Raw genomic sequence first — 22456 nt, 5'->3', positions numbered from 1 at the left:
TCCAGTTTTTGAAGAATTTTTGATATTTTTTAATTTGACTCAGTCCCCTGACATCCTTTAGGATTGTTCTGTTGGCCTTATCGGTTACCTTAGACTATCCGGAATGCTTGATACGATGCATCCCGGAAGCAAAAGAGAATTTCCTTAGTATCCGATTTAGAACCGCTCCTTGGACCTTTCTCAGGCGGAGAAAAAAAGAGGAGGAAAAAGCGGAATGATAATTGCTTCCTTGAATGCCTTTATATTCAAGTGCCGAAACATAGCCTACGAGATATACAGTCAGAACCTACGCCAGCACATAGTGGAAGAAGTCTACATCAAATTCATTCCATTAAGCCAAGTGCATTATGGTTAGCTAGGTGAACAGGTTGATTCGAAACCGTTGCATATGAATAAGTACGCATCATGACCGACTCCGAAAAGACCACAGCCGTGGCCGTCAGCCAGTCTACCCTCGAGCTGGACGAAAAGCGGCCCGACCCTGGGCCTCATCCGGGAGAAGCAAAAAAGAAGAGTGCACCAGAGACTCAGTTGGAAGATGAAGGTGGGAGTAGCAGACCATCGTCCGTCCACACAAACCTTTCGGATCGAGAACCGGTGGAAAATTTGGAGCTCGGTCCTGTCACAACCGGGTCAAGCGTCTCCCCTCCTCCCGTTTCGATTCCGATGAGCAAGCGACGCGGATTGTTAGCCCAACTTGCATTAGTGCCAGAAGTTGAAGAACCAAAGCATTATCCCCGAAAAACTAAATGGTTCATTACCTTTGTCATTGGCGTTGCTGCCATGGCTGCGCCCATGGGAAGCGCAATCTTTTTCCGTTCGTGATCCTCTGTCGACGTTGTATCACTGGAGTGCTAACTTCGGTCTGAAATCCAGCCGCCCTCGGCCAGGTCGCCGAAACCTTCAACGCTAGTCCCACGATCACCAATTTGTCTGTCGCTCTATATATGCTTAGTATGGGAGTATTTCCACTCTGGTGGTCTTCATTTAGCGAGAAGCTAGGACGTCGAACAATATATCTAGTCTCCTTCGCATTATTTGTCCTATGGAGTGTTTTGTCCGCCATCGCCAGTTCCATCGGGATGCTCATCGTGATGCGGTTGCTGGGTGGCGGCGCTTCCGCATCAGTGCAGGCAGTCGGTGCTGGCACGATTGCGGATATATGGGAAGTAAAGGAAAGGGGACGAGCGATGGGTATATTTTACCTTGGCCCGTTGTGTGGGCCCCTCCTAGCTCCAATTATTGGCGGCGTTCTATCACAGGCATGGGACTGGCGAAGCACGCAATGGTTCCTGGCCATATATGGAGGAGTAGGCTTCCTTCTCCTGTTATTCGGACTTCCAGAGACCTTGCCTCGGCCCAAAAAACCATCTGCAGACTCCCAGGAATCTGTTCAACGCTCCCTAAGTCGGGTCTCCTCTCGCCAGGTAGTTGAGGCGACGGCTAAATGGCTGAAGCTTGCGAGGATAGTTTTTATTGACCCTCTTGGAATTCTGCTTTACCTCCGGTTCCCCGCCGTCCTATTAACGGTGTATTATGGAAGCATTGCCTTTGGCTCCTTATACATCTTGAATATCAGTGTTCAGGACACATTCAGCAAGGCCCCATATAACTTTTCGATGTTAATTGTGGGTCTGCTTTATATCCCTAACTCGTTGGGATACATCGTTGCGAGTCTCACTGGCGGTCCATGGATGGACAGGATTATGCAGCGAGAGGCAAGACGTGCGAATAGGGTTGACGAAAATGGGAAGTTGATATATCGCCCGGAAGATCGCATGCGTGAAAACGCCTGGCTAGGGGCGATACTCTACCCGGTGGCTCTCATCGTATACGGATGGACTGCTGAAAAGGGGGTTTATTGGATTGTTCCAGTATGTATCCCCTGCTTTCGTGCTTGTATCTTGCACCTTTTCTCTGATGCTGATTTGTATCGACAGATCATATGCAACTTTTTCTTCGGCCTCGGCTCAATGATTATCTTCAGCATGTCCACGACCATGCTAACCGAGTTCATGCCCAAGAAATCCTCCTCTGGAGTCGCAGTGAACAATTTTGCGCGAAATACCTTCTCTTGCATCGGCGGTATTGTTACGGCGCCTATCATACATGGAATCGGGAATGGCTGGCTATTCACCATCATAGGACTGGTAGCATTGGCAAGCTGCTCGGTGATCTGGGCAATGAAGAAGTTCGGCCCTCAATGGCGAGTGTCCATGGACGCACGACTGGGGTAACTAGAGCGTTGCATTGTGTCTGTTCTTCGCCCTGCCGGCTTTCGTTTCGTGTCCATGGACATACATGCATACACTGCTAGATAGCACTTGCAACTGCAGTTCGGAAACCTTCGGAGTTTATTTGCGTTCCCTGGTTTCGCATTTATGGAGTTTGATTGTTTGTTGGATATGAGAAAACATTTCGTGCGTCAGATCAACGAGAACCCCATTTTCTTCCTTTCCTTTTCTTTCCTTTTTTTTTTGCTCGAATACCCCCGCTATGTCTAAAGTTTTCCTTTCCCGCTATATCGTTCGTGGACAAAGAATACGGCGATAGACCAATATGAAGTCCGTTCTTTCAAAAGCCATAGTACTTGACGCACACAAAGTCAAACCGTCGCCCTGCCAGCCCCGTGATGACCTGGACATACGTACTGGATCACTACAGCCTAGGTCAGGTAAACTCTAAAAGTCGGATAATAAGGAAATCTAGAAAGATAGTGTGGTTTGCGCACCCAAAAGCCAGAGCCCAGCTTGCAACTCCAGGTTTCCAGCCTAATAATAGAGACTGCGATCCTTCAAGCCCCTAAAATTCTCCCAGCCTAGAAGTCGGTCAAGTCGAGGTCAATCCTCTCTCATAGATCATAATGATTCTTACGGCTGTGAAAAGCTGGCTGTGATGGATGTATGAAGACGAAGAATGGAGTAACAGAGTGACTTTGACAGTGATCACTTGGCTAACCAGCTAGTTAATGAGCTAGTTAGTTAACTAATTAGTTAGTTAACTACCTAGTTAAGTTAGTTGGCTAAGCTTTCAATCCTGCGAGACAAACTCTTGCAGGTCATGTTCCATGATGATTCGACTCCTCGTCGTGTCAATGGTAACCTAAATCTGAATTTTCGTGCTCAGAGGATTTTGGTCGAACGATATATCAGCCCCCCTACTTACCTTATTGTCTCCCGCATTGCTCTCTGCATTCTTCGTATCTCGATGCATACTATATAATAACCCAAGTCCAGGTCGAGCCTTTTCTGGATCGGATCTATATATTCACAAATCTTGCTCATGTTTCTCACTCTTCGACTTCTCGAGACGCTCGAACAGGCAATCTAGACGATAGTATTTCAAACAAAGGATAATGATGTAGTCACTACTTATAGTGATGTTGACATTTAAAAACATCCTATCCATCTGCTGGATTAGTTTCATTTCTCACCCTTCGGTGCCATGCTGTTTTACTTGCGTCTTGCTCTCCTCTGCCCCCCAAACCCCCAGCAGCAACAAGAGCCAGACAGCTTTAGTTAAGGATACAGAATGAAATCACCGACCCACTCGGATGCGTGTGTGCTGCTGGCCCTCCTGGTGCTTGTCACATCACTGCTAGGCCTGGCCGTGGTTCCAGTAGCAACAGTAAAACTCTCACTGCTTGTGCAAAGAAAATGGGCTGACCGAGGACTTGTTTCAAGTGGATCAATAACTAGTTGGGGTCAAGTACTACTTATCACCCACGTCCGCTTCAGAAGGGGCCGTACGTCGAGGAGCGCAAATTCGATTGATAGGAAACAGGGCGTTCTAGCATCACGACGTTACGTCCTCTTTATCGTCGATAGAAATCAACACCGATACTGTAGTGAATTTTGAACAGAATCCGAGGTTGGTGGGTTTGGGTCAGCCATTCTTCGTAGCTGCATCGCCATCTCTTGCCAAGACTAATAGTCAAATTGTTCCGCCCGAGGGTGAAATGTCTTTGGGCAACAAGGCTCGAGAGTTGGTCGCGGAGGATGTGGTAAACCAAGAGTTTATACTTGGGTCAGCTCCTATCTACCTCTCTCTGTCGCAAGCTAACAAGTTGGTGATATAAAAAAGCTTAGAATGCTGAAAATCGAAGACGTGTTCGGGGTGACAATTGCCAAGGACGGGTAGGAGGCGTATGAGATCGTCAAAGACAATATAGAGAAGGGCAAGAAAACCTCATATTGATGGATATCCGGGCAGCTTCTCGTCTCACCCTGGCCACGCCTTTGAACTGAGTTTAAGTTTTGTATAGATGCCAATCCTGGATGGCATACAATCGACGCGATTGATCAGATAAATGGGATACTCCGCGCCCATTGTCGCTCTGGGTACATTCGAAGAGCAGTGCAATATCAAAGTCTGCGTGGAATCTGGTATGTATACGTTCCTCAGGAAGGAAATACTTAGGCTTTGTAGTAGCATGTGCATGGCCTTTTTGCTAACCTAAACCTCTCAGTAAACTACTTCGAAGACCTGCTTTGAAGCAAGTCTTGAACAACTTCTCAACGATCTACGACGAGCCTGAGGCGCGTGTGACATAGATTCTTGACTGGCATGGCATGCGTTCCCCTGCATTTCTCGTACTCACTGACAGTGCAGCGCAAGGGGTAAATAAAAGAAGGCGAAAGAGAAAAAGACTTCTTTGCCACCCATAAGGCGTGGTATGTGGATAGGTGGGGAACTCGTCACTGGTGTCAAACGAATTTAATATACCCATTTGATAGCACATAAATTGCACATCCAACTGGCCTTCTTTTGAACGAGCCTTGTGGAGGATAGTGATTCACTAGAGGCAAAAGGATCCGGCTATTCAGATGAAGCAGCGAGACTTACTTGCCCCATATAATCTAGGAATCTAGAATTGCTGCGGCGTAAACGTCAAATCAAGGCTAGGTAAGCTGTTTTTTAATTTGGCCGCCTAGAGATCCACATCGAGGTGGAAGTTCCTCTGCGTTTCCTTCCAAGTTCTGGCTCTCGGCAGCATCGTAATGAATCGATAGCCATTAGATTGGGTTCTTAAGCAATGCAGAGTGGTTGTACGGGGATTTGTTCGGATGAAAGGGCCGTTCGGAAGCGGTTGCCCTTTCCAGACTTGGGTGTATGCACGTACCTAAAAGTACAGTGCGGTGGTCGTGACCTGGCGGCCAGTATATTGACATTCGCATGGACGAAGGAAGTGCTGTGGGTTGCGTCAGGACCTCGCATGCCTGGCGGGGGTTTGCGGAACCTGAGGCCTGTCATGGACGGTGGTGCAGCGACTCCAAATGCCCGATGGTACCCGACTTTGGTACCGTGAACCGATGTGCGTGAATTACGCAATTATCGAGAGGGCGTTCGAAAGCAGTTGGCTCCAGGTCACCAGGCGACAAGATTTGTTTTCCTGAATCGAATGCTAAAATTAACAACATATTCACGGGGGCTGAGCTGGTTGACGGGGAGGTTCCAAGAGCGTTCTCCTGGTGCTTTTCGGCCCAGAGACAAGGGAGTGTATTTCGTAGCCTGAATCTGGTCGAATTGACTGTTGTTTTCTCAGGATGCTGACAGCATGGCATTGAATTGCCACAGCATGTCGACGTTGAGAGCGAATGGAGAGAGTGGGATGCTCGACGGCGTCCACCTAAGCAGGACAGCAAGGCCACCACATCGGGAAGAGAGGGAGGAGAGGATGACGAGTTCGGGGTGTCTGGCCCATCATTCGCATCCCAGAACTCATTTGTTTTCCTTTTTCTTTTCTTTTTTTTATCCTTTTGTTTCGTTGCTCGAGTGATTGGGGTCGGGATGTGCGAGGCATGGGATGACTCTGACGAGGGGAGTGAACTCCATGCCATGCCATCAAAGCGCGGAGGACACGCACAAGCACTCACGCTCGCTCTCAGAGTGTCTTTCAGGCATGCAGGCGTCCACGTGTGAGGCATCCAATGGCGGCTCCGACGCGAGCATTCCGGCCAACCAGCGCTGGAGCTCAGAGGGCGCTAGTCTCGATTCGGCCCGGCCCGCACCAACCACCGACAAAGACGACAAAACAAGACGACGTCAAGACGACCTCAGACGACACTTCTCCCCTGCCGCTCCACCCATCGCCCCATCTGCCATTGCGCATCTCTCTCCCTTCCTCTCGCTCTGCCATCGCCATCCCGGCTAGATGGGTCTCCTCTGGGTCTCAGACTACGTTGTTGGGCATGCAGGTATTATTTCTCTCACGCACATTCAACCTGGTGCGAAAATGCCGTCGATGTCGAGGTGGCCAGGGGCCGTGGTCGACCCTCGATCCCCCACTCAAGGATCGGGACTGATGGCTCTCTCTGTCATTGCAGCGAAACCTGCATCCCACCGAACACAAGGAGCCAATCGTGACATTTGCTTGGTTCACAAGCTTCTGCAGTGTCGCCGCCCTGTTTTCTGACAGAAACCAATTGCCGACGATGCTGTTCGGTAGAGTTGGGCAGGAAAGACATGGCCTGTTAATCCTCCTCTCCCGGTTACCACGCCACTCCACACAAGGAAGGGAAGAAAAGAAAAAGAAAGAAAGGAAAATTGACCTCCACCAAAATTTTATTGACTCCTCTCGCCTTAGTTAGAGAGACTAAATTAATTCCGAGGCTGCTGATTCGAGATCAGCGCCCTGTTCCGACCTCATTTCTTTGTTATTCTTCTTTCCTTTCCTCCCCGACCCTCACTGGTCTCGGAGATGCATCTCATCCACCGGATATGCGGATCCTGGGTGGGGATGCAACTGCATCATTTCCATTTCAGTATTCAGTACCTTTTATTTTTGTCAGCTTCGCCTGCACGCGTGGGATCCTGCGTTGCTAAAGCTGCTTGGCATGGGACCGCTTCACGTTGTGCGCTCAGGGCTCGTAGATTGACCGTGGACCGCCCATGAAATCGTGAGACGTGGCCCAATGACAGAACATTGCCCGTCCGCTGGTTCAATGGTCGCCAGGAGGCCCCTTCTGCGGTCCTTTATGCCTTCCTCGTTGGAAAATTAGTACCTTCGTCGTTGGGATGGCAGATATCGTTCCATCTGCTTTGAGTCATCGAGGCCAGACATCTTTGTTGTGTTTCTGATTCCTCTGGACAGCACGCCCGACAAGTTGTTTTCTCAATCCACTTCTTTTCCTGTCAAACTCTCAAGAATCTGCTTTCAGTCACCCTGTGTCACTGCCTGCGGCATATACAGGCCCTGTGGTGCCGAGACTTGCCACAAATCTCAACAAATAATTTCCCGCGTCTTGCCATCCCTTCCCTCCATCCTCCTTCTTCCCTGCATCCCCATTCGTCCCAAAGAAGATGGGAAATAAAAAGTCGAAGAAGAAGAACAAAAGAATACAATTGAATGACATCCAGCCCAGTAACAAAAACAAGACCAACGAGGAGCCTCAGGTAGAAGGCCTTGCAGCTCAGCCTGCGCCTATCGAAAATGGCCATAAGAAAGAACTTCGAGTATGCTGAACTTTCTGGATTTAAGTATCAAACCTTCGATCGTGAAACCCTTAAATTCACAGATGTCCCCGTGACTTCTCTTTACGTGAAGAGCAACGCGACTGCCGACGATGAAAAAGAAAACGCTGACACTGAGTCGAAGGACATGGCGTCGGAAGACCCTCCAGCAGAGCCCCCGAAGGAGCAAGAATCCACACCCATGGAAGTCCCTGACAATCCAACCGGTACGTATATGATTCCTCAGCTTAGCCTCCTTTAATCTCTCCGCCGGAGTTCCCATTACACCATATTACAAAGTACATGCTAACGTTTACAACTCTAGAGCCGGAATCCACGGATATACCACAGGACGATACCCCATCGGCTGAACCTGTTGCCGATTCCCCCATGGGGGATGAAATAGGCGTAGAGGAGAGCACGAAAGACGCTATGGGCCAATCGACCGAAGAATCGGCGGAGAAACCGGAAGAAACGAGCGGAAATGACAATGAACATGAGCAGAAAGATCAAGGAGAATCGCCAGAGGATGAAGGCGACCATCCCGCGGCTACATGCGAAGAGCCTGCAGAGCTGTCACAAGGAGCTGATCCTGTCGAACCCAACGCCGATGCTCAAGGGGAAGATACGGATGCTCCAAAACAGGAGACTGAAGGAGGAGAAAATGAAGGTAAGGCTATCCCCATCATATTTTATGGGGGCTCATAACTAACGGTTCTAGACGAGTCGAAGTTCCCAGATGTTGATCCCGCGGCAGAAATCGACCAAGTTGAGGCAGAGAAGGAGGCAGAGAAAGCTGAAGCGAACCTTGATGACTTTGGTTATGACGGAACATTTGCAAGTCTAGACGGAGGTGGTGACCAGGAAGGGGACCATACACCAGTTGAAACTGAGAATACCTCTCCATCGGAAGACACTAATGGTGGCACAAAGCAAGAGACAGAAACGGAGGCGACGGAAGATTCCCCTCTTGAAGTGAGTGACGGGGAAGCCGACGCTACGGAGGGTAGCGTGCGGAAGGATCCTGAATGCGCAGAAAAAGAAGAAGCGGAACCAGAGCCAACGGAATCAGCGGTGTCCGTGGATTCCACCGAAGAAATCCAAGGTGATGATGAGGCGAAATGCCTAGGCGAAAGTGGATTACCTGAAGAACTTAGTGAAATTAATGGCGAGCCTGATGCTGGCGCACAGGCTTCGGAAGCAGAGCAGAAGAGTGATGGAGCGGCTGAAGGTGCTGTATCGGAACCCTCAACCGCCGAAGCCCCCAGAACCGACGAAATTGCCCCTTCAGGCGCAAATACCTGCGCTGAGGAGATACCCGACCAAGTTGAAGGCGAAGGGGAGAGCCCTGCAGAAAACGAGACTGAGGCTAAGGAAGTTATTGGAGATGAGAGCGAAGCGTTACCTGCAGAAGGAGAAGGAAACCCTCCGACCACTGAGCCTGAAGAGGTCGCGCCAACTGGCGAAACCGATGCGGCACCCGATACAGGGGCGCCAGGTGATTCAATTCCCGACAAAGAAGCGCCAATGAACACTCAAGAAGACACGCCAAGTGAGAGCAAGGTGGAAGAGGCAGCTGCGCAGGAAAATGCTGTTGAAGAGTCACCTCATGACTCCGAAATGACCCAGGCAGAAAATGCCAAAAAAGCACCCCCCCACTGAAGCAGAGGAAGCGGCCGGTGAAGGCTTGGACCCAACAGAAACCCCACCAGAAGAGGACCAACGGGAAAAGACTGTACCCGAACCGGCTGCGGAAATTGCTGGGACAAGGGCCGATGAAACGCCAACTGAGGATACGCCGGCAGAAGCTGCTCCCTCCGAAGAACCCGTGGCAGAAGAACCTCCTGAGAAGCCTGAGGATGAAGGGGCAGAGAAAAATGACTCTCCTGCTGAGGAGCCACCCACTGCCCTCGAACCTACCGAACAAACAGCAGAGGAAAAACACGAGGAATCACCGGCCGACCAGGAACCAGCCGAGAGGAACCTTGGCGAGGAAGCTCTAGCTGAAAGTCCACCGGCGGCCCATGAACAACAGACTGGTGTGGACGAGGCCCCAGCCGAAGAAAAAGCGGTCGAAGAGCCAGCAGCTGTAGAATCCCCGGCGGTTGAAGAACCTGGTTCCAATAACGCCGATCCCGCCGAGGCTCCTATTCCTGATGACCCAGCAGAAGGACCCTTGGAGCGGTCGCTAGAAGAACCAGTTGCTGGCCCAGATCCAACGCCAAGGGGTTTATTTGGGCAGGAAGCAATAGATGAAAGCAGGCGTAGACGACGCAGACGACGATCAGAATGGGAACATGAACGACACGACTCAAAGAGCTCTATGGACATCCAATCTGGTCTTCGACGTCGGAAAAGCGAAAGAGCGCCTTTCGCAGAGCCCATGGCAGATGCAGCGGCGCGCGCTAGATCTCGGGGACATGCCAGAGCAATTGTTGAGGAAGACCAGGACGAAAGACGAAGAAGAAGGAGGCGTACCCAAGAAGCAGAACGCTCTGCACCAAGACACCGCGAATCTCGCCATGACACGACCTCACGAAGCCGGGGCAGTTCGAGCCACAATAGCATCTCTTCTCTGACGGCGAAGCCGGTTGCCCTCCTCAGACGAATGGCCACCGGAGAATCAGATACTTCGGGCCCCATGCTGAGAGTAAATGTAGACAGCTCGAGTTCGTCAAGATCAGGGAGCCATTCAGACTCATCAAATCGCTCCCGGTCCCATGGCCATAGTCAAGGAAAGCAGCGACAACACCACCGTGAAAAGAGTTCCGGCTTCGAAGAGGAAAGGCGCCGACGAAAGGATTCCATGGCGGAGCCATCTCGTGCTCGTCGCGATCACAGGGAACCCAAGGAGCACCGAGAACAGAATCACCGGTCGAGAAAAGAAATTGAGCATCAGCCACGGCCCTCAAGAAGGGATAGTCATGCTTACTATGACGAACGGGAGCGGCGACGAGAGCGACGTTCTTCTAGGCGGTACGAAGAAGAGCCTTCCCGAGGTTTCAGACTTCGAGATAAGATTAGAGAGAACTTGAAAGCTGTGATTGCGGCGGCATAAAACGGGTTAACAATACATGAAAACCATCAGATGCAACTTTTTGGCTTCTTTTCCCCTTCAAAGGGGATGAGATCTTTCAACTCTGGATTCAGCGTGATTTAGTGCTTTTTTTGTTCTTTTTGTCCTTGTTTTCATATTTAGCATCAAGCATTTGTTGGAGAATGTTTTATTTGGGCATTCCTATGGTTCGAGACACTTGTATGATCACAAAGGGTGTTTCCATTCTTGAGGGATGCTTGCCAGTCCAGTCTTGTATTTACAAATGTCTTTTGCATCAAGGTGTTCTTTCAAATGTCCTTCTGTTTCTCCATTCAGTTTTCACGAAGTTTATGCTGATGATGTGATGGTGTGCACGAAATGAAATCTGCAAGCTTATTTGGCATCCTGTGGTTGGTGATGTTGATGTGACACTCCGCTTCTGTTGTTTGTTGTTGCCCGACAATAATGGGGAACAGATTGGAGGGATACATCAGATCCTATTGCTGGAATTTGGTAGTCTGAACTTGAATATATTTTTGATAAAGTCCTATGCTGTCCTTGTGACAAAGACCAGAACAGTATAACTATTGGCCTTGAAGCTCAGGAGTGGCCCAGCTGTTGAACTGCTTACCTAAACACCATCACCGGCTGGGTCATGTGATGCTGAAGCGTGCGGCTCTGCTGTCGGATTATAATTACACCGACAGCCGCGCCTCGAGAATGCTTCGTGATTTAGATCAGCCAATCGGAATGGAGATTATATAAGCACGGGAGCCAATTCTGCCATGGGGCGCCGCCTTTATCTTCACCCAGCTGATCGCGACACAGCTGAAGGCATGCTCAACTTCAGGCAACATTTCACCATTTTTCTTTCCCCTGTCGTGCTATTTCTTGCTTCCAGCTGTGTTTGCAGAATGATAGTTATTTGACCTGCCCGTTTGGACAGCTTTCTCGGCGAACTTGTCACATCCTGAGTCCACCGCCTATTGCACTCCGCTTTTTGGCGTATCTGTCATCTCCGGGATGGGCCGGATACTTTTCTCAATAGCTTAACCCGCGAATTTTGTCGTCGTTACAACCCGCGCTTTACTAGTTATCTAGCTGTGTCCGGCCTATCACTATGGCTGGAATGGAAGAGATTGAGATCCATAGCAAAGTACGCACGCAAAATGCGCCCTCTTCCCCTTTTTTCCATTGTCCGAATCCCTCAGACTGATGGGCTTTTCACGTCTCGCCTACACAGTCATATCTTGTTCGGTGGATCAATGTCAGCGGAGAGCACACCATCTCCTGGAGCATCCAGCCTCATAAAAAGTCACTTAACTTTGGCATATTCAAGCATCCCGGTACCACGGGGACGCTGACTGCGACCTCTGCCTCCATCCACTCCAGTAGCGATTTTGGTGACGGAAGGGAGAATGGCAGGCCGGGGAATGCCTCGTCATCAGTGGTTACGGAGAAGCTAAAGGGCATAGGCCTCAAGCCCATCAGATGGGTGGGGAAATGCGAGGCGGATAAGATTTCCCAGGGGACGTACGATGTTGGGTCCGGCGAAGGTGGAAATTATGCCTTGGTGTTTGATAATACCTTTTCGAAGCAGATCTCGAAAACCGCCACGTTTGTTCTATTGACGTACCCTACCCATTGTCCCCCCCGATCCGGACACCAGATCCACCACTCGCAGGCGGGGCTGGGCTACGCTGCAGTAACCAGTGCGCTTACACGCTCGAATCCAAACATCGCCAGTGGAGCGTCGGATTCGACTGAGTCGCTGAGGAATTCTCGCGGATTGGCAAATAGTCAATCAAAAACCGGGTCGCGCGGTTCCGATTCTCCTTTCCCTTTCCATGCGCAATTGCACACGGGCATCCTCCAGAAACGGCGCAGAAAAAGACATCAAGGATTTGCCCGGAGATTTTTTTCACTCGATTTCAATACATCTACTTTATCTTACTACCATGATCGTAATTCATCCGCGTTGCGCGGCGCAATACCTCTCACCCTCGCTGCTATTGCTACTAATAGTGATACAAGGGAAATATCTATAGATTCCGGCGCGGAGATCTGGCATCTCCGCGCCCTTAACGAGCAAGATTTTAATTTGTGGAAACGTGCGTTAGAAAAGGCCTCGAAGATGTCCGAGGATGTGGTAGAGCCAGAGCCTAAGGGAAAAGTTCGCACGCATTCAATACCGACGCGCAGACAGAGCATGATTACGCAGGACACAAAGAGCTGGACGGAAGTTGGGTGGTTGGCCGAGAAAGTTGCAATGGCCAGGGATACCGTTCGACAGCTTGCAAAGGATACGGATCCCAAATATTTACCTTATTCCTCTGATCGTCCCCATGTCAACACCCGCCAGATGCCTCAGCAAACAGATGGTACAAATGGGATGGCAGATCGGGAAAAACGTTCGTTTTGGAAGCTGAAATATCGGAATGACAACCAATCAGCCCAACGAGCAGTTTCGCATGGTGAACCTTTTGGCAGTGATAAATCACCTATGGAAATGCCAAATAGGGGGCGCGACCCTGTACATGACAGGTTGATGGCACTTCTCCAGGAACTCAATTCTGTTGTTTCGGACTTTTCGAGTCTCTTGGAGAAGAAGCGCCCTCGGCCTTCAAGATCTCCTTCAATTCGGACTCGTCCGAGTATAGAATCTGACGTTTCTGAAGAATTCTTTGATGCAAATGATGGGCACTGCTCCCCGTTACTCACTATGCATCGTGATAGCGAGGACGAAGACGAGAAGAGCGTTGCCGCAGAAACTGCGGTTGGTGATGAATCTTCACTGACAGGAAGCGATATCGAAGAACGAGACGATTTCCTCAAATTTAGGCACGACAACTCCTCGTCCCTATTTCCTACAAAACCGAAGTCCTTAATCCCGCTGTCTGTGGAGAATGTTGTTCGACGGAAAACCGTTTTAGCCCCGACCGTCATGCCTCCCAGTTTGATCGGGTTTCTGCGCAAAAATGTTGGCAAAGATCTATCAACGATATCCATGCCCGTCTCTGCAAACGAACCGATTTCGCTTCTGCAACGTGCCGCAGAACAGTTTGAGTATTCGCGGTTGCTGGACAAGGCTGCTAGTGCTACGGATGCTTTGGAAAGATTAATTTACGTGACTGCATTTGCGATTTCGCCTTTTTCGAATATGCGAGTTAAAGAGAGAAGTATTCGCAAGCCATTCAATCCCATGTTGGGGGAGACGTATGAGTTAGTCCGCGGTGACCTGGGATTCCGATTTATTGCGGAGAAAGTTTCCCACAGACCCGTCCAACTAGCGTATCAAGCGGATTCAAAGGACTGGAGTTATGCACAGTCGCCCAAACCGACACAAAAGTTCTGGGGAAAGTCTGCAGAGATCATAACGGAAGGTAAAGTGCGATTGACGTTGCACTCCAGCGGAGAGCATTTTAGCTGGTCTCCGGGAACTTCATTTCTGAGAAATATCATTGCCGGTGAGAAGTACGTTGAGCCAGTTGGTGAGATGTGCATCGTCAACGAAACCACGGGCCAAAAGACCGTTGTCACGTTCAAAGCCGGCGGCATGTTCTCTGGACGCAGCGAAGAAGTCACCGTTAAAGCATTCGATACACACGGCGATGAGCTCCCCCTTGGTTTACAGGGTAACTGGACCACATCCCTCCAGCTCACCGAACATGGTCGCGAAACCAACCATACCATCTGGGCCGCTGGTTCTCTCGTTGATAAAGCGCCGAAGCACTATGGATTTACGGTATTCGCGGCGAGTTTGAATGAGATTACCGCCGTTGAGAAGGCCAAATTGCCGCCGACGGATAGTCGACTCAGACCGGATCAGAGAGCGTTAGAGAATGGGGATGTTGACCAGGCAGAGAATCTGAAGGCATTGTTAGAAGAAAAGCAGAGGCACAGGAGGAAGGAAATGGAGGCTGTTGGGGAGGTGTGGAGATCGAGATGGTTTACCAAAGTTGGGGGGGCTGTTGATGGAGCAAATGGAACCGGTACGGGAGACGATGACGACGATGGTGTGATGTGGAAGCTGAACACCGGAAAAGATGGTTACTGGGAAGAGCGAGCAAGGGGACAGTGGCCTGGTACTGTGCCTGTGTTCAAGCTATGATCCTGACGGCGCCATACGCTTGTCTTTAGGCTGGTTTAGATTTTTCGTTGCTAGACCCATCGTTGTATATCTTCAGCGTTTTGTTTTTCATTTTTAATTTTTCAACTTTTTTTTGGCGATATAGACTTATGACTTGACGATTTTATGCGTCTGGTAGATCTTCCTGATCTGACCCAGGAAAAAAACCATTGCACTTCTTTCCCCAGTCGCATCGTGGAATACAAATCACTGCTGTAGTACAGCTTCCAAGACTCTCTTCGCCCTCTCCCCGCCTAGATAGTCCCTCCCCTCTCTCTTAATCCGGTGTATCTCGTCCTCATCCTCATCCTCAATCCCCGCCTCCAATTCTAATTCTAAACTCGTCGCGTACGCCTTCATTACCGTATCTTCATCGACCTTGATCCCACCCTGCACCAAAACCCTTATACACCCCGCCAACCTCGCAATCTCCCTCCTCGTCGCGAGAGAGATCTCATCATTTTGACTCGAATACATTGTGCCCGAAACCATATCTTCCAGCCGTGTGATCGACATTCCCATCCCACTATCCTCCGCTGCAACATCGGCGCGTTTCGAGATCCATATATATCCATTGACACCCAGAATAACTTCGATATCCGACCCGCCATTAGCGCCAGGAACGGTCCATACCTGCCGCCGACTGCGCACCACGCCCGTACCACGCGCAACACCCGCACCACCCATGCCTGCCACAGCAAGGAAGATACCATTCCGTAGCTTTCCGTATTTCAAGGACCGGGTATGCAGTGACGCAGAACCATCCTGGTGTACGCTCTGCACTTCTGCAACGACGAGATCGCCCTCGTTGAAAAAGGATCGGATCTGTAGTTCATCTGCCGTGGTGCGTTTGCGAAGAATACCGCCAGGCAGGTTGATCGCGGAGAGGGGCAGGTTGGCTAGGAGAGGTGCGGCAACGTCGACTTTCCATCGGCGGGATTGGACTTCGACGATGCGACCGACTACGAGGTCACCGATTTCTGGGTTGTAGCGGGCGCGGAGGGGGTAAACGGAGAGGAGCTTGTTGGTTTTGAGGACGGTTCCCGCGACGGTGGCGATGATGGTGCTTGAGAGAGAGGATTGAGCTGTCGAGGAGATGCCGGGTGGTGCTGGTGTGAATGTGCCGTGGCCTCTGTTGAGTGTAGTTGGTCAGTTATGATGAATACCTTGAAGCTTCGGCAGAACGGGGGAATATAGCGACGAACCTCATCCACTGCGGGTCGTCTGTGACTACTTCTCCTGGAGTGACGATTGTGTTTTTGGAAAGGCGGGGTCGCTTAGACGGACGGGACGTAGCGTCATCCATTTCAATATCAGAGTCAGCATTGTGGAAATCATCGTTTTCTTCGGAAGAGGCGTATGGTTCGTCGTCGACGACCGGAGGAAGGATTGTGATAGCCATTGAGGGACGTGGAGTGGTGGATCAGATGCGCTCAAGGGAATATTATATGTACATATCAAAGTTGCGGATTTGGGCGTCAAAAGAGAGCAGGATATGCTCATCTGTGTTGGGAAACGGTTTATCGGGATTAATTTCCATGTGTTGAGAGATCTCAGAAGATTAAATTTGGATGAGGAACGGAACTGCCCCATAATGGCACCTATGGCACTGGCCGGGTGCTAAGCCAGAACTAACCCACAGATTGGGCTCTACACAAACGTCCGACATTTTGTACTGCAATGCATGGATGGGGCCGTAGCACACTGTATTATAATCTCTATTTAAGGTAAAATAAGATATATAGCCTGAAGGGATATATCGGTTCACCAAACACCACAAAAGGGCAAAAATACGTGAGATCTATACTTCACGGCTCCAGAACAATGTCTGTCCCGACACACCTGTTACAGACAAAAAGATTTGTTGGGTCAATACGCTTCTTGATAGCTAACAACCGAGCATATTTCTCTCCCCAGAATACATTTTGCCAATCTGGCTCATACCTATGTCATTGATAACATTGATTGTCAGCTGGCTGAGCAAGCACAAAGAAATTTATCAGAGGAAAGAAGGCTTACGGGTTGGCTTCGTTGACATATGTTCCACCCCCTGGGCCAACTATGTCGCCGAGTTTCTTACTGATCTCTACCAGACTGAGCTTTGCGTTTCGCTTCTCGTTCGCTGACGCATCATCTCTCCAATTTGCCGCGAAACTTAGAAGCGCCCTGCTTTGTTCCCAAATAGGATGCGTAGATGTCTCGTCTCTTTTAGCGGAATTTACTTTACCGACTAGAGAAAGCGATAGGATTAGCATCACTGGCTAAACGGTGAAGTCCATATACGGTTTTCCTGTGTCTGTGGAATTCAGGTATGATACTAACTAAAGTTGAACCCAGGGCCAAATGATGCATATTCAAACATCAAATCCACTAGATCCCGAGTGCGGTGCAACAATGCTTGCGAAGTAAGCAGTCTTGACCCGTCGATAATATTTGTGGCGATGTTTGGGTCCTGCACGAATACTTCAGCGTATTCGATCCAGCTTGGGAAGTCTATGTTGGCAAGAGCACCGGAAACTCCTTGCATCTTGGCAATGTCGTAGTATGGCTTAAAAGTCCGGGTGAAGGTGGCATTGGTTCCATTGGGCTGAATGAAAATTGCTCCAAATCCAAGGGGCTCTTTGCCACCCGATAGGAAGTTCATAGAGCCATAGCCAGTGTAGCCTGCATCCGTAATACTTGGAAGCTCTTGCAGACACTTTTCAATGACGGCCCGTAGTGTTGAATTGTTAGTGACGTTGAATTGGACTAGACCCACTTGGATGTGGGATGGATTCGGATGAGTTTTATATGTGACTGAGGCGATCACCTATACACACCTCCAATATAAGCAGCGGACCCTTTTGAGGGGCGACAGCAATACTTACACCCCAAGCGCTCCCGCCTCCACCGCGTAGTGCGTAGAAATATTCCGGATCAGTATATTGGTTGATGGTCCGTCGTGTCCCGTTTGCATCAACAAGGTTGACTTCCAGTAAATCTGCGGACATATCAGTCTCTCGTGAAATATAAATTGTCCGAGAAGCACTCAAGAAGGGTGTGCCTTACTATCCACGGCTAACCCATAAAAATGGGAAAAGGGGCTATGACCCCCACCGGTAAGGTATCCTCCAGCTGCGCCTACAGTTCGAGCTGAGCCTCCGACGACAATCACACCCTTTTCAGCAGCTGCTCTGTATATATCTAAAGAAAGGTCAGAATGAAGCGGTGTTTAACATGCAGATTCTAGCCTTACCCAGCCATTGTTCTCCTGCCTGGAGTGTCACAGCAGGAATACCAGTAGTTTCCTGAGGAGCTCCTTTGGGAATGAAGGAGGTATGCCACTCTCTCCCCTTCATATTGTGTGTCCAAAGCGAAAATGCGCCTTGACCGCTTGAACGACCGAGGCTAACAAATGTAAGCTTCCAATGCTATCGTGCCAAGGCAAGGTTCCCTACTGGTCATGTCCGGTGTTCTTCACCGTCAGGTATAGTTCCTTTTGTGCTGCAAATTTAACAGCAGTTTGGATATCGCTCGTACTTTGTATATTCACAGAGTAATGTGGAACTATACGGCGGATATGAGTATATGCTCCCAACTAACGCAAGCAAGATATGTCTCACCGATGCCTTGATCACAGGGCGCATCCCGTGGAGAATCAATGAAACATTGTCCGTTTTCACCCAGCTCCCATAAAATTGCCGAATAAGCTCCTGTCTGGTTTGTTCGCCAGAAGCTATCTAGCCAGTCCTCTTTCGCAGCGGTGCATTTGGCGTCATCATAGCGCTCCGCATGGCAAACTGCTGCTGAAGGATATGTCCGAATCAGATGGCCAGAAACGGAAGCATTGAACGATTGCCATTCACCCTCGGTGGGCCAGCATGAGTCGCCGTATGAACATCGTTGCCGATGGCCAACAACAGCGGACGCTGAAAAAAGGGGCAAGGTAAGATATAAAGCCCGGGAGAAAACACCCTTCATGGTAGCATTAACCGCACTCGGCGTTACAAACTAGGTATGTCAACAAAGTGTGATGTATTTGAAAGACAATAAGTCATGCTCCGTCACTTCTGCTTGGGAAGCCATCTCTTTTATAACCTATCGTGACTCGGGCTTGACAAAACGATGAATTTCCGGTTTTTGAAGAGCATGATGTCGGATGCAAGTTGTTTCAAGATTGATAGTGAATATCAATCGTAGTCAAAAGGCAGTGAATACGAATAATTGACGAGTTTGGTAATCTTGGATCGCTTAGCTAGATCCATTATCGTCAAGCGTTGCGGAGATCACTCCGCCTTGCTCTCGTTGAGTGGAGTGCATGGGTGACTAGCCAACAAAACATATTTGGCTTGGAGAGAAATACGAGTGAGCCTTGGGACTTTGACGCAAGTTGCGCAGCACTCAGTCCCATCGCCGATGGGGACGGACCTCAGGCCGCTTTTACAATACCCATAGCCGTGTTTACCACCAAACTGTGGACTTTGTTTCATAACTCCATGGAGATTTTGATCCAGATTCTTTTGTGTTCGAAAAATCCAAGCATGGCTAGTGAAGATGGGTTTGAATAAAGCTGAGGGATCTAGTGCTGTTTCTCTTCGCAATTTTCTGCGTGACAAGCACTTAACTACACCAGTCCAGAACAATATCACCATGGCCAAAGGCTAACCCTCTCGTCAGGAACGAAATGGTTGAAGCTGCAGTTAAAGACCAGGGTGAGAATAAAGATCGACTGGTTACATCTTGCCCATCCTGATGTCAATTCAAAGACTCTTGCTGCAGCCTCCTAGCTTTATAGCTATTTAACTATTTTCATCCCTCAAATGGCAAATCAACTAACCGCTGTGTCCACACTCAAACAAAATCATTCCCGCCGTCGCAATTTATTTTCGGCACGGCTCTTCGAAATCCACGACCAGTTACGCATCAGCCGATATACTTCGCATACTTCCCAAATTCTGCGTCCACCTTAAGCGCCTCTAGATCTTCGTCCCTCAAAGAAATTGCAACCGCAATCTCTCCATCTCGCGCCCTCGGCATAAAATATATCAAACTCTCGACCGGAACGAATCCCGGCCTTCGCACCACCTCAGGCTTCCCCAGTCCAAGGTTAAAATCAAGCTCATAACAGTCTAGCTTGGCCCAGGAGCTTAACATAATGTCAGTTGATGCGTCGATTGACGCTGTAAAAGAGATGGTGCTCTTATCCGGTGTACGGTCAAATAGTGTTGCAAGAGCACGGGTTTGATAGGCTAGTCGTTTTGGGTCTAATGCCGAACGAAGCTGTGATGCTATAATGCCCAGCGGCTCGTCCACCAGTTCCTGAAACGTGTATGTATTGTACGTCATATTCTGCAAGAGGCCGGGATATGTCTTTGGAATGTTGAGATATCCTCGTACATCAACGGCGCGGGCCAAAGTTGACTTAGATGACGGATTCAGGCGGTGAAGGCGGGCTCGCGTAATCGATTGCCAGATAAAGGCGCTAAGAGTGTCGTCAGTCGAGACGTATCCTGAGGACTGGGGAATAGTGTTTGTAGCTAGTGTTTTCAGAGTGGCCAGCGAGGCGGCGTCGAAAGTGAAGTACACCCAAGTGCACTTTGGAGGCGGAGGTGGGACTCCGTGACTAGGAGATGGTGTAGGTTTCACTATCTGGTGAGGGAACTCAGGCGCTAGAATGTAAGAATCATCAAGCAAGGGGATGAGGTTGTCCCCAGGAAGGTTACCAGATGACAGTTCTGCATCTGTGAATTGCTCATTGTGGCAGGCTTTTGAGAAGAGGTGGATGACATGTCCCTGGCCAGTCATGTCCATCGTACTGTGCTGACCAACAAATGTGAGAATGAGGCCACCAGTGATGAAGCTGGCCTGAAGGAGAAATACAGGATCTATGTTGAACTCAAGCTCGTCGGGGCTTCCTGGGAGGGTCCTGCGAGGCGCAACGATGCTTTCATCTAGCATGCTGAAAGGGAACCCGGCCCGCTTAAGGAAGTCCATCGACGGTATCGAAGGGTCATTTCGAAGATCTTTTAGCACCAGACGTGAGGTTTTATCAAACAGTTTTATTTTGAAGGTCCCTGAATTGCATTCACTCAACCCTTCATGGACAACCTGACCTGCAAGCCACGGGAAGCACGCGCACAACCGCTCAAGGCCATTTGTCAGGGTATCAACAATCGCTGAATGGGAAAAATGATCCGGCACTGGGAACAAGATGCTTATCTGGGTGTATATCTTAAGTAATGGCTGCTGTGCGAGTATATTCAGAGGGATCCCATCTACGCCCCCGTCATTCAATGGTCCGTGCATGCTGGAAGTTGAACGCACGGGGTTGTGGTTCCAGGAAATCAAGACAAAAAGATATGAGCTATTCACTCCCGGGGAAGCTTGAATGGGAAGTCCAAACCACTCTAGGTGTGAATGCAAAATGGCGCACCTTTGACGAACGCTGTGGTTTAACTGGTAACTAGCTGAGCAAAGAGATTGACTCGCGGATAACCCATAACTAGTTACCTTGGCTTGGTTAACTAACTAGTTATCTAAGCCTTGAGGCGGCACAACAAACTACAGGCCACAGCCCAGGTCCCCCTAATACGCAGGAATAATTGCTGAGCTCATTGACGAAGAGCATAGGGTTAAGAAGCCCAGTGAAGCGCTCTCTTCCAAGTGTTTTTCTCTGCTTGGAAAGCTGGACCTTTTCCTTTTTTTGGAAAGGAGGACAAAAATGTGTGCTGCCCACATTTCTTGATTCTGATTTCACACAGCTGTCATGCTAAATATATTTTGCGCTGCTATCCACCTGTTACGCTACGCCTTCCCGTCTGAAGTATTCGTATTAGTCAGCCATGTATTAGTCAGCCAGTTGTAGATAGTAACTAGCTTAGCTAGCTGAGGTCCGAGATCTCATCTATCATCATCTTTGACTGGCATAACATTTGGTAGCATGTCCTTTGGTTTCATCCAAAGAAGAACTATTCAGTTGTAGTAATGATACTGCAGCTTATCACTCATTCAAAATCACACCACAGCAAGATTTTGATGGAGTTGCTGGCAAATGTTAGGAGCTCAACTAGGCGCTGTAGGAAGAGAATCCCTGTTGCCAACTTGGTAGCTATAATAACAAAATACTAAGACAGGCTAGAAAGGGGGCTCAGGGCAAGGGCTTGCTATATGCACACAATAAGCTTCCATGTCAGATAAACATTTATCCCTTTAGCGAATCCTCCACCTAGGGTTTAGGGCTTCGCCCCGGAACAACCTTCCACCGGTCCGCCAGCTCAGTCCGCAGGGGGTTGCGGTCCTCACAATTTGGGTTCCCGCATGTTAGCCTATTATTCACAGAAATCCAGCAAGAAATGCACATGTACTCCTCAAAAGCCATTCAAGATCTTTTGCAATTGTGAGCACTTGTGAAGGAGTCCTCAGCCCATCCTTTCGTATTTTCATCCAGTCGGTCATGAGATCATCTTTGGCTGTCAGCTACCTCGCTCGCCAAGGCCAGCGCAGCAAGTGCTTGGTCACTCGCTCTAGAGATATAGCTAGAATGGTTTAAGGACAGAACACTACACTATTGTTACAAACATCTAGATGAAGATGGGTATCGCACCATTTTACCATAAGGTATAAGCTCTAGAATGAGGTATATCATACTGCCCCCAGAACATAATCTAGGGCTGTAATAGAAAATAGATAGCATTGAATTGAGGTTGAAAGCTACTCCATACTCTTAAGGGCTATGGTCATAAAGGGGTAGTTGGTAGGTAAACATAAAAAGTAAAGGCGCCAACAAGAAAAGCAGGAAGTGAGTGACTGGATAATATTTGCGAATCCCTCAGTGTAAATATATAACCAGATGATACTGA

At 49.2% G+C, this 22456-nt stretch overlaps 8 protein-coding genes across 8 annotated transcripts; 5 read left to right on the top strand and 3 right to left on the bottom strand.

The window, feature by feature from the left end:
* Window positions 1-405: 405 nt before the first annotated feature.
* D8B26_001247 (uncharacterized protein) lies at window positions 406-2292 on the top strand (the record flags this gene model as incomplete). Its single annotated transcript, XM_003065266.2, has 3 exons — window positions 406-817; window positions 877-1874; window positions 1941-2292. 3 exons carry the CDS (start codon window positions 406-408, stop codon window positions 2235-2237), a joined length of 1707 nt encoding a protein of 568 aa, XP_003065312.1. The 3' UTR covers window positions 2238-2292.
* Window positions 2293-5806: 3514 nt separating this feature from the next.
* Window positions 5807-6154, top strand: D8B26_001246 (uncharacterized protein; the record flags this gene model as incomplete). The annotated part of the gene is made up of 1 exon (XM_066123484.1): window positions 5807-6154. The coding sequence occupies one exon, from the start codon at window positions 5807-5809 to the stop codon at window positions 6152-6154; it is 348 nt and encodes a 115-aa protein (XP_065979558.1).
* A 1278-nt stretch (window positions 6155-7432) lies between these two features.
* Window positions 7433-9402, top strand: D8B26_001245 (uncharacterized protein; the record flags this gene model as incomplete). The annotated part of the gene is made up of 3 exons (XM_003065265.2): window positions 7433-7679; window positions 7778-8122; window positions 8174-9402. The coding sequence occupies 3 exons, from the start codon at window positions 7433-7435 to the stop codon at window positions 9112-9114; spliced, it is 1533 nt and encodes a 510-aa protein (XP_003065311.2). The 3' UTR covers window positions 9115-9402.
* On the top strand, window positions 9398-11018 carry D8B26_001244 (uncharacterized protein). The gene has a single exon (XM_066123483.1). The coding sequence runs from the start codon at window positions 9776-9778 to the stop codon at window positions 10508-10510; it is 735 nt and encodes a 244-aa protein (XP_065979557.1). The 5' UTR covers window positions 9398-9775; the 3' UTR covers window positions 10511-11018.
* Window positions 11019-11387: 369 nt separating this feature from the next.
* D8B26_001243 (uncharacterized protein) lies at window positions 11388-14678 on the top strand. Its single transcript, XM_003065264.2, has 2 exons — window positions 11388-11645; window positions 11733-14678. The coding sequence occupies exons 1-2, from the start codon at window positions 11610-11612 to the stop codon at window positions 14598-14600; spliced, it is 2904 nt and encodes a 967-aa protein (XP_003065310.2). The 5' UTR covers window positions 11388-11609; the 3' UTR covers window positions 14601-14678.
* A 30-nt stretch (window positions 14679-14708) lies between these two features.
* RRP4 (exosome non-catalytic core subunit rrp4) lies at window positions 14709-16020 on the bottom strand (the record flags this gene model as incomplete). Its single annotated transcript, XM_003065263.2, has 2 exons — window positions 14709-15750; window positions 15824-16020. The coding sequence occupies 2 exons, from the start codon at window positions 16018-16020 to the stop codon at window positions 14826-14828; spliced, it is 1122 nt and encodes a 373-aa protein (XP_003065309.1). The 3' UTR covers window positions 14709-14825.
* A 288-nt stretch (window positions 16021-16308) lies between these two features.
* D8B26_001241 (uncharacterized protein) lies at window positions 16309-18578 on the bottom strand (the record flags this gene model as incomplete). Its single annotated transcript, XM_003065262.2, has 8 exons — window positions 16309-16562; window positions 16638-16848; window positions 16941-17427; window positions 17486-17598; window positions 17667-17801; window positions 17854-18005; window positions 18056-18164; window positions 18221-18578. 8 exons carry the CDS (start codon window positions 18576-18578, stop codon window positions 16427-16429), a joined length of 1701 nt encoding a protein of 566 aa, XP_003065308.1. The 3' UTR covers window positions 16309-16426.
* A 743-nt stretch (window positions 18579-19321) lies between these two features.
* On the bottom strand, window positions 19322-21028 carry D8B26_001240 (uncharacterized protein). The gene has a single exon (XM_003065261.2). The coding sequence runs from the start codon at window positions 20901-20903 to the stop codon at window positions 19521-19523; it is 1383 nt and encodes a 460-aa protein (XP_003065307.2). The 5' UTR covers window positions 20904-21028; the 3' UTR covers window positions 19322-19520.
* Window positions 21029-22456: the final 1428 nt, after the last annotated feature.

The sequence above is a fragment of the Coccidioides posadasii genome, chromosome 1, assembly GCF_018416015.2.
Source record: "Coccidioides posadasii str. Silveira chromosome 1, complete sequence".
NCBI lineage: Eukaryota > Fungi > Ascomycota > Eurotiomycetes > Onygenales > Onygenaceae > Coccidioides > Coccidioides posadasii.
The sequence above is the reverse complement of the archived record's forward strand: the minus strand, read 5'-3'. Positions and strand labels throughout refer to the sequence as shown.

Excerpts from the sequence above, each read along its gene's own strand:
- D8B26_001240 (XM_003065261.2), bottom strand. The coding sequence starts at position 20,903 with ATGCACGGACCATTGAATGACGGGGGCGTAGATGGGATCCCTCTGAAT.
- D8B26_001243 (XM_003065264.2), top strand. The coding sequence starts at position 11,610 with ATGGCTGGAATGGAAGAGATTGAGATCCATAGCAAA. Across the intron at positions 11,646-11,732 it reads AGATTGAGATCCATAGCAAA|TCATATCTTGTTCGGTGGAT; the intron begins GTACGCACGCAA and ends TCGCCTACACAG.
- D8B26_001244 (XM_066123483.1), top strand. The coding sequence starts at position 9,776 with ATGGACATCCAATCTGGTCTTCGACGTCGGAAAAGCGAAAGAGCGCCT.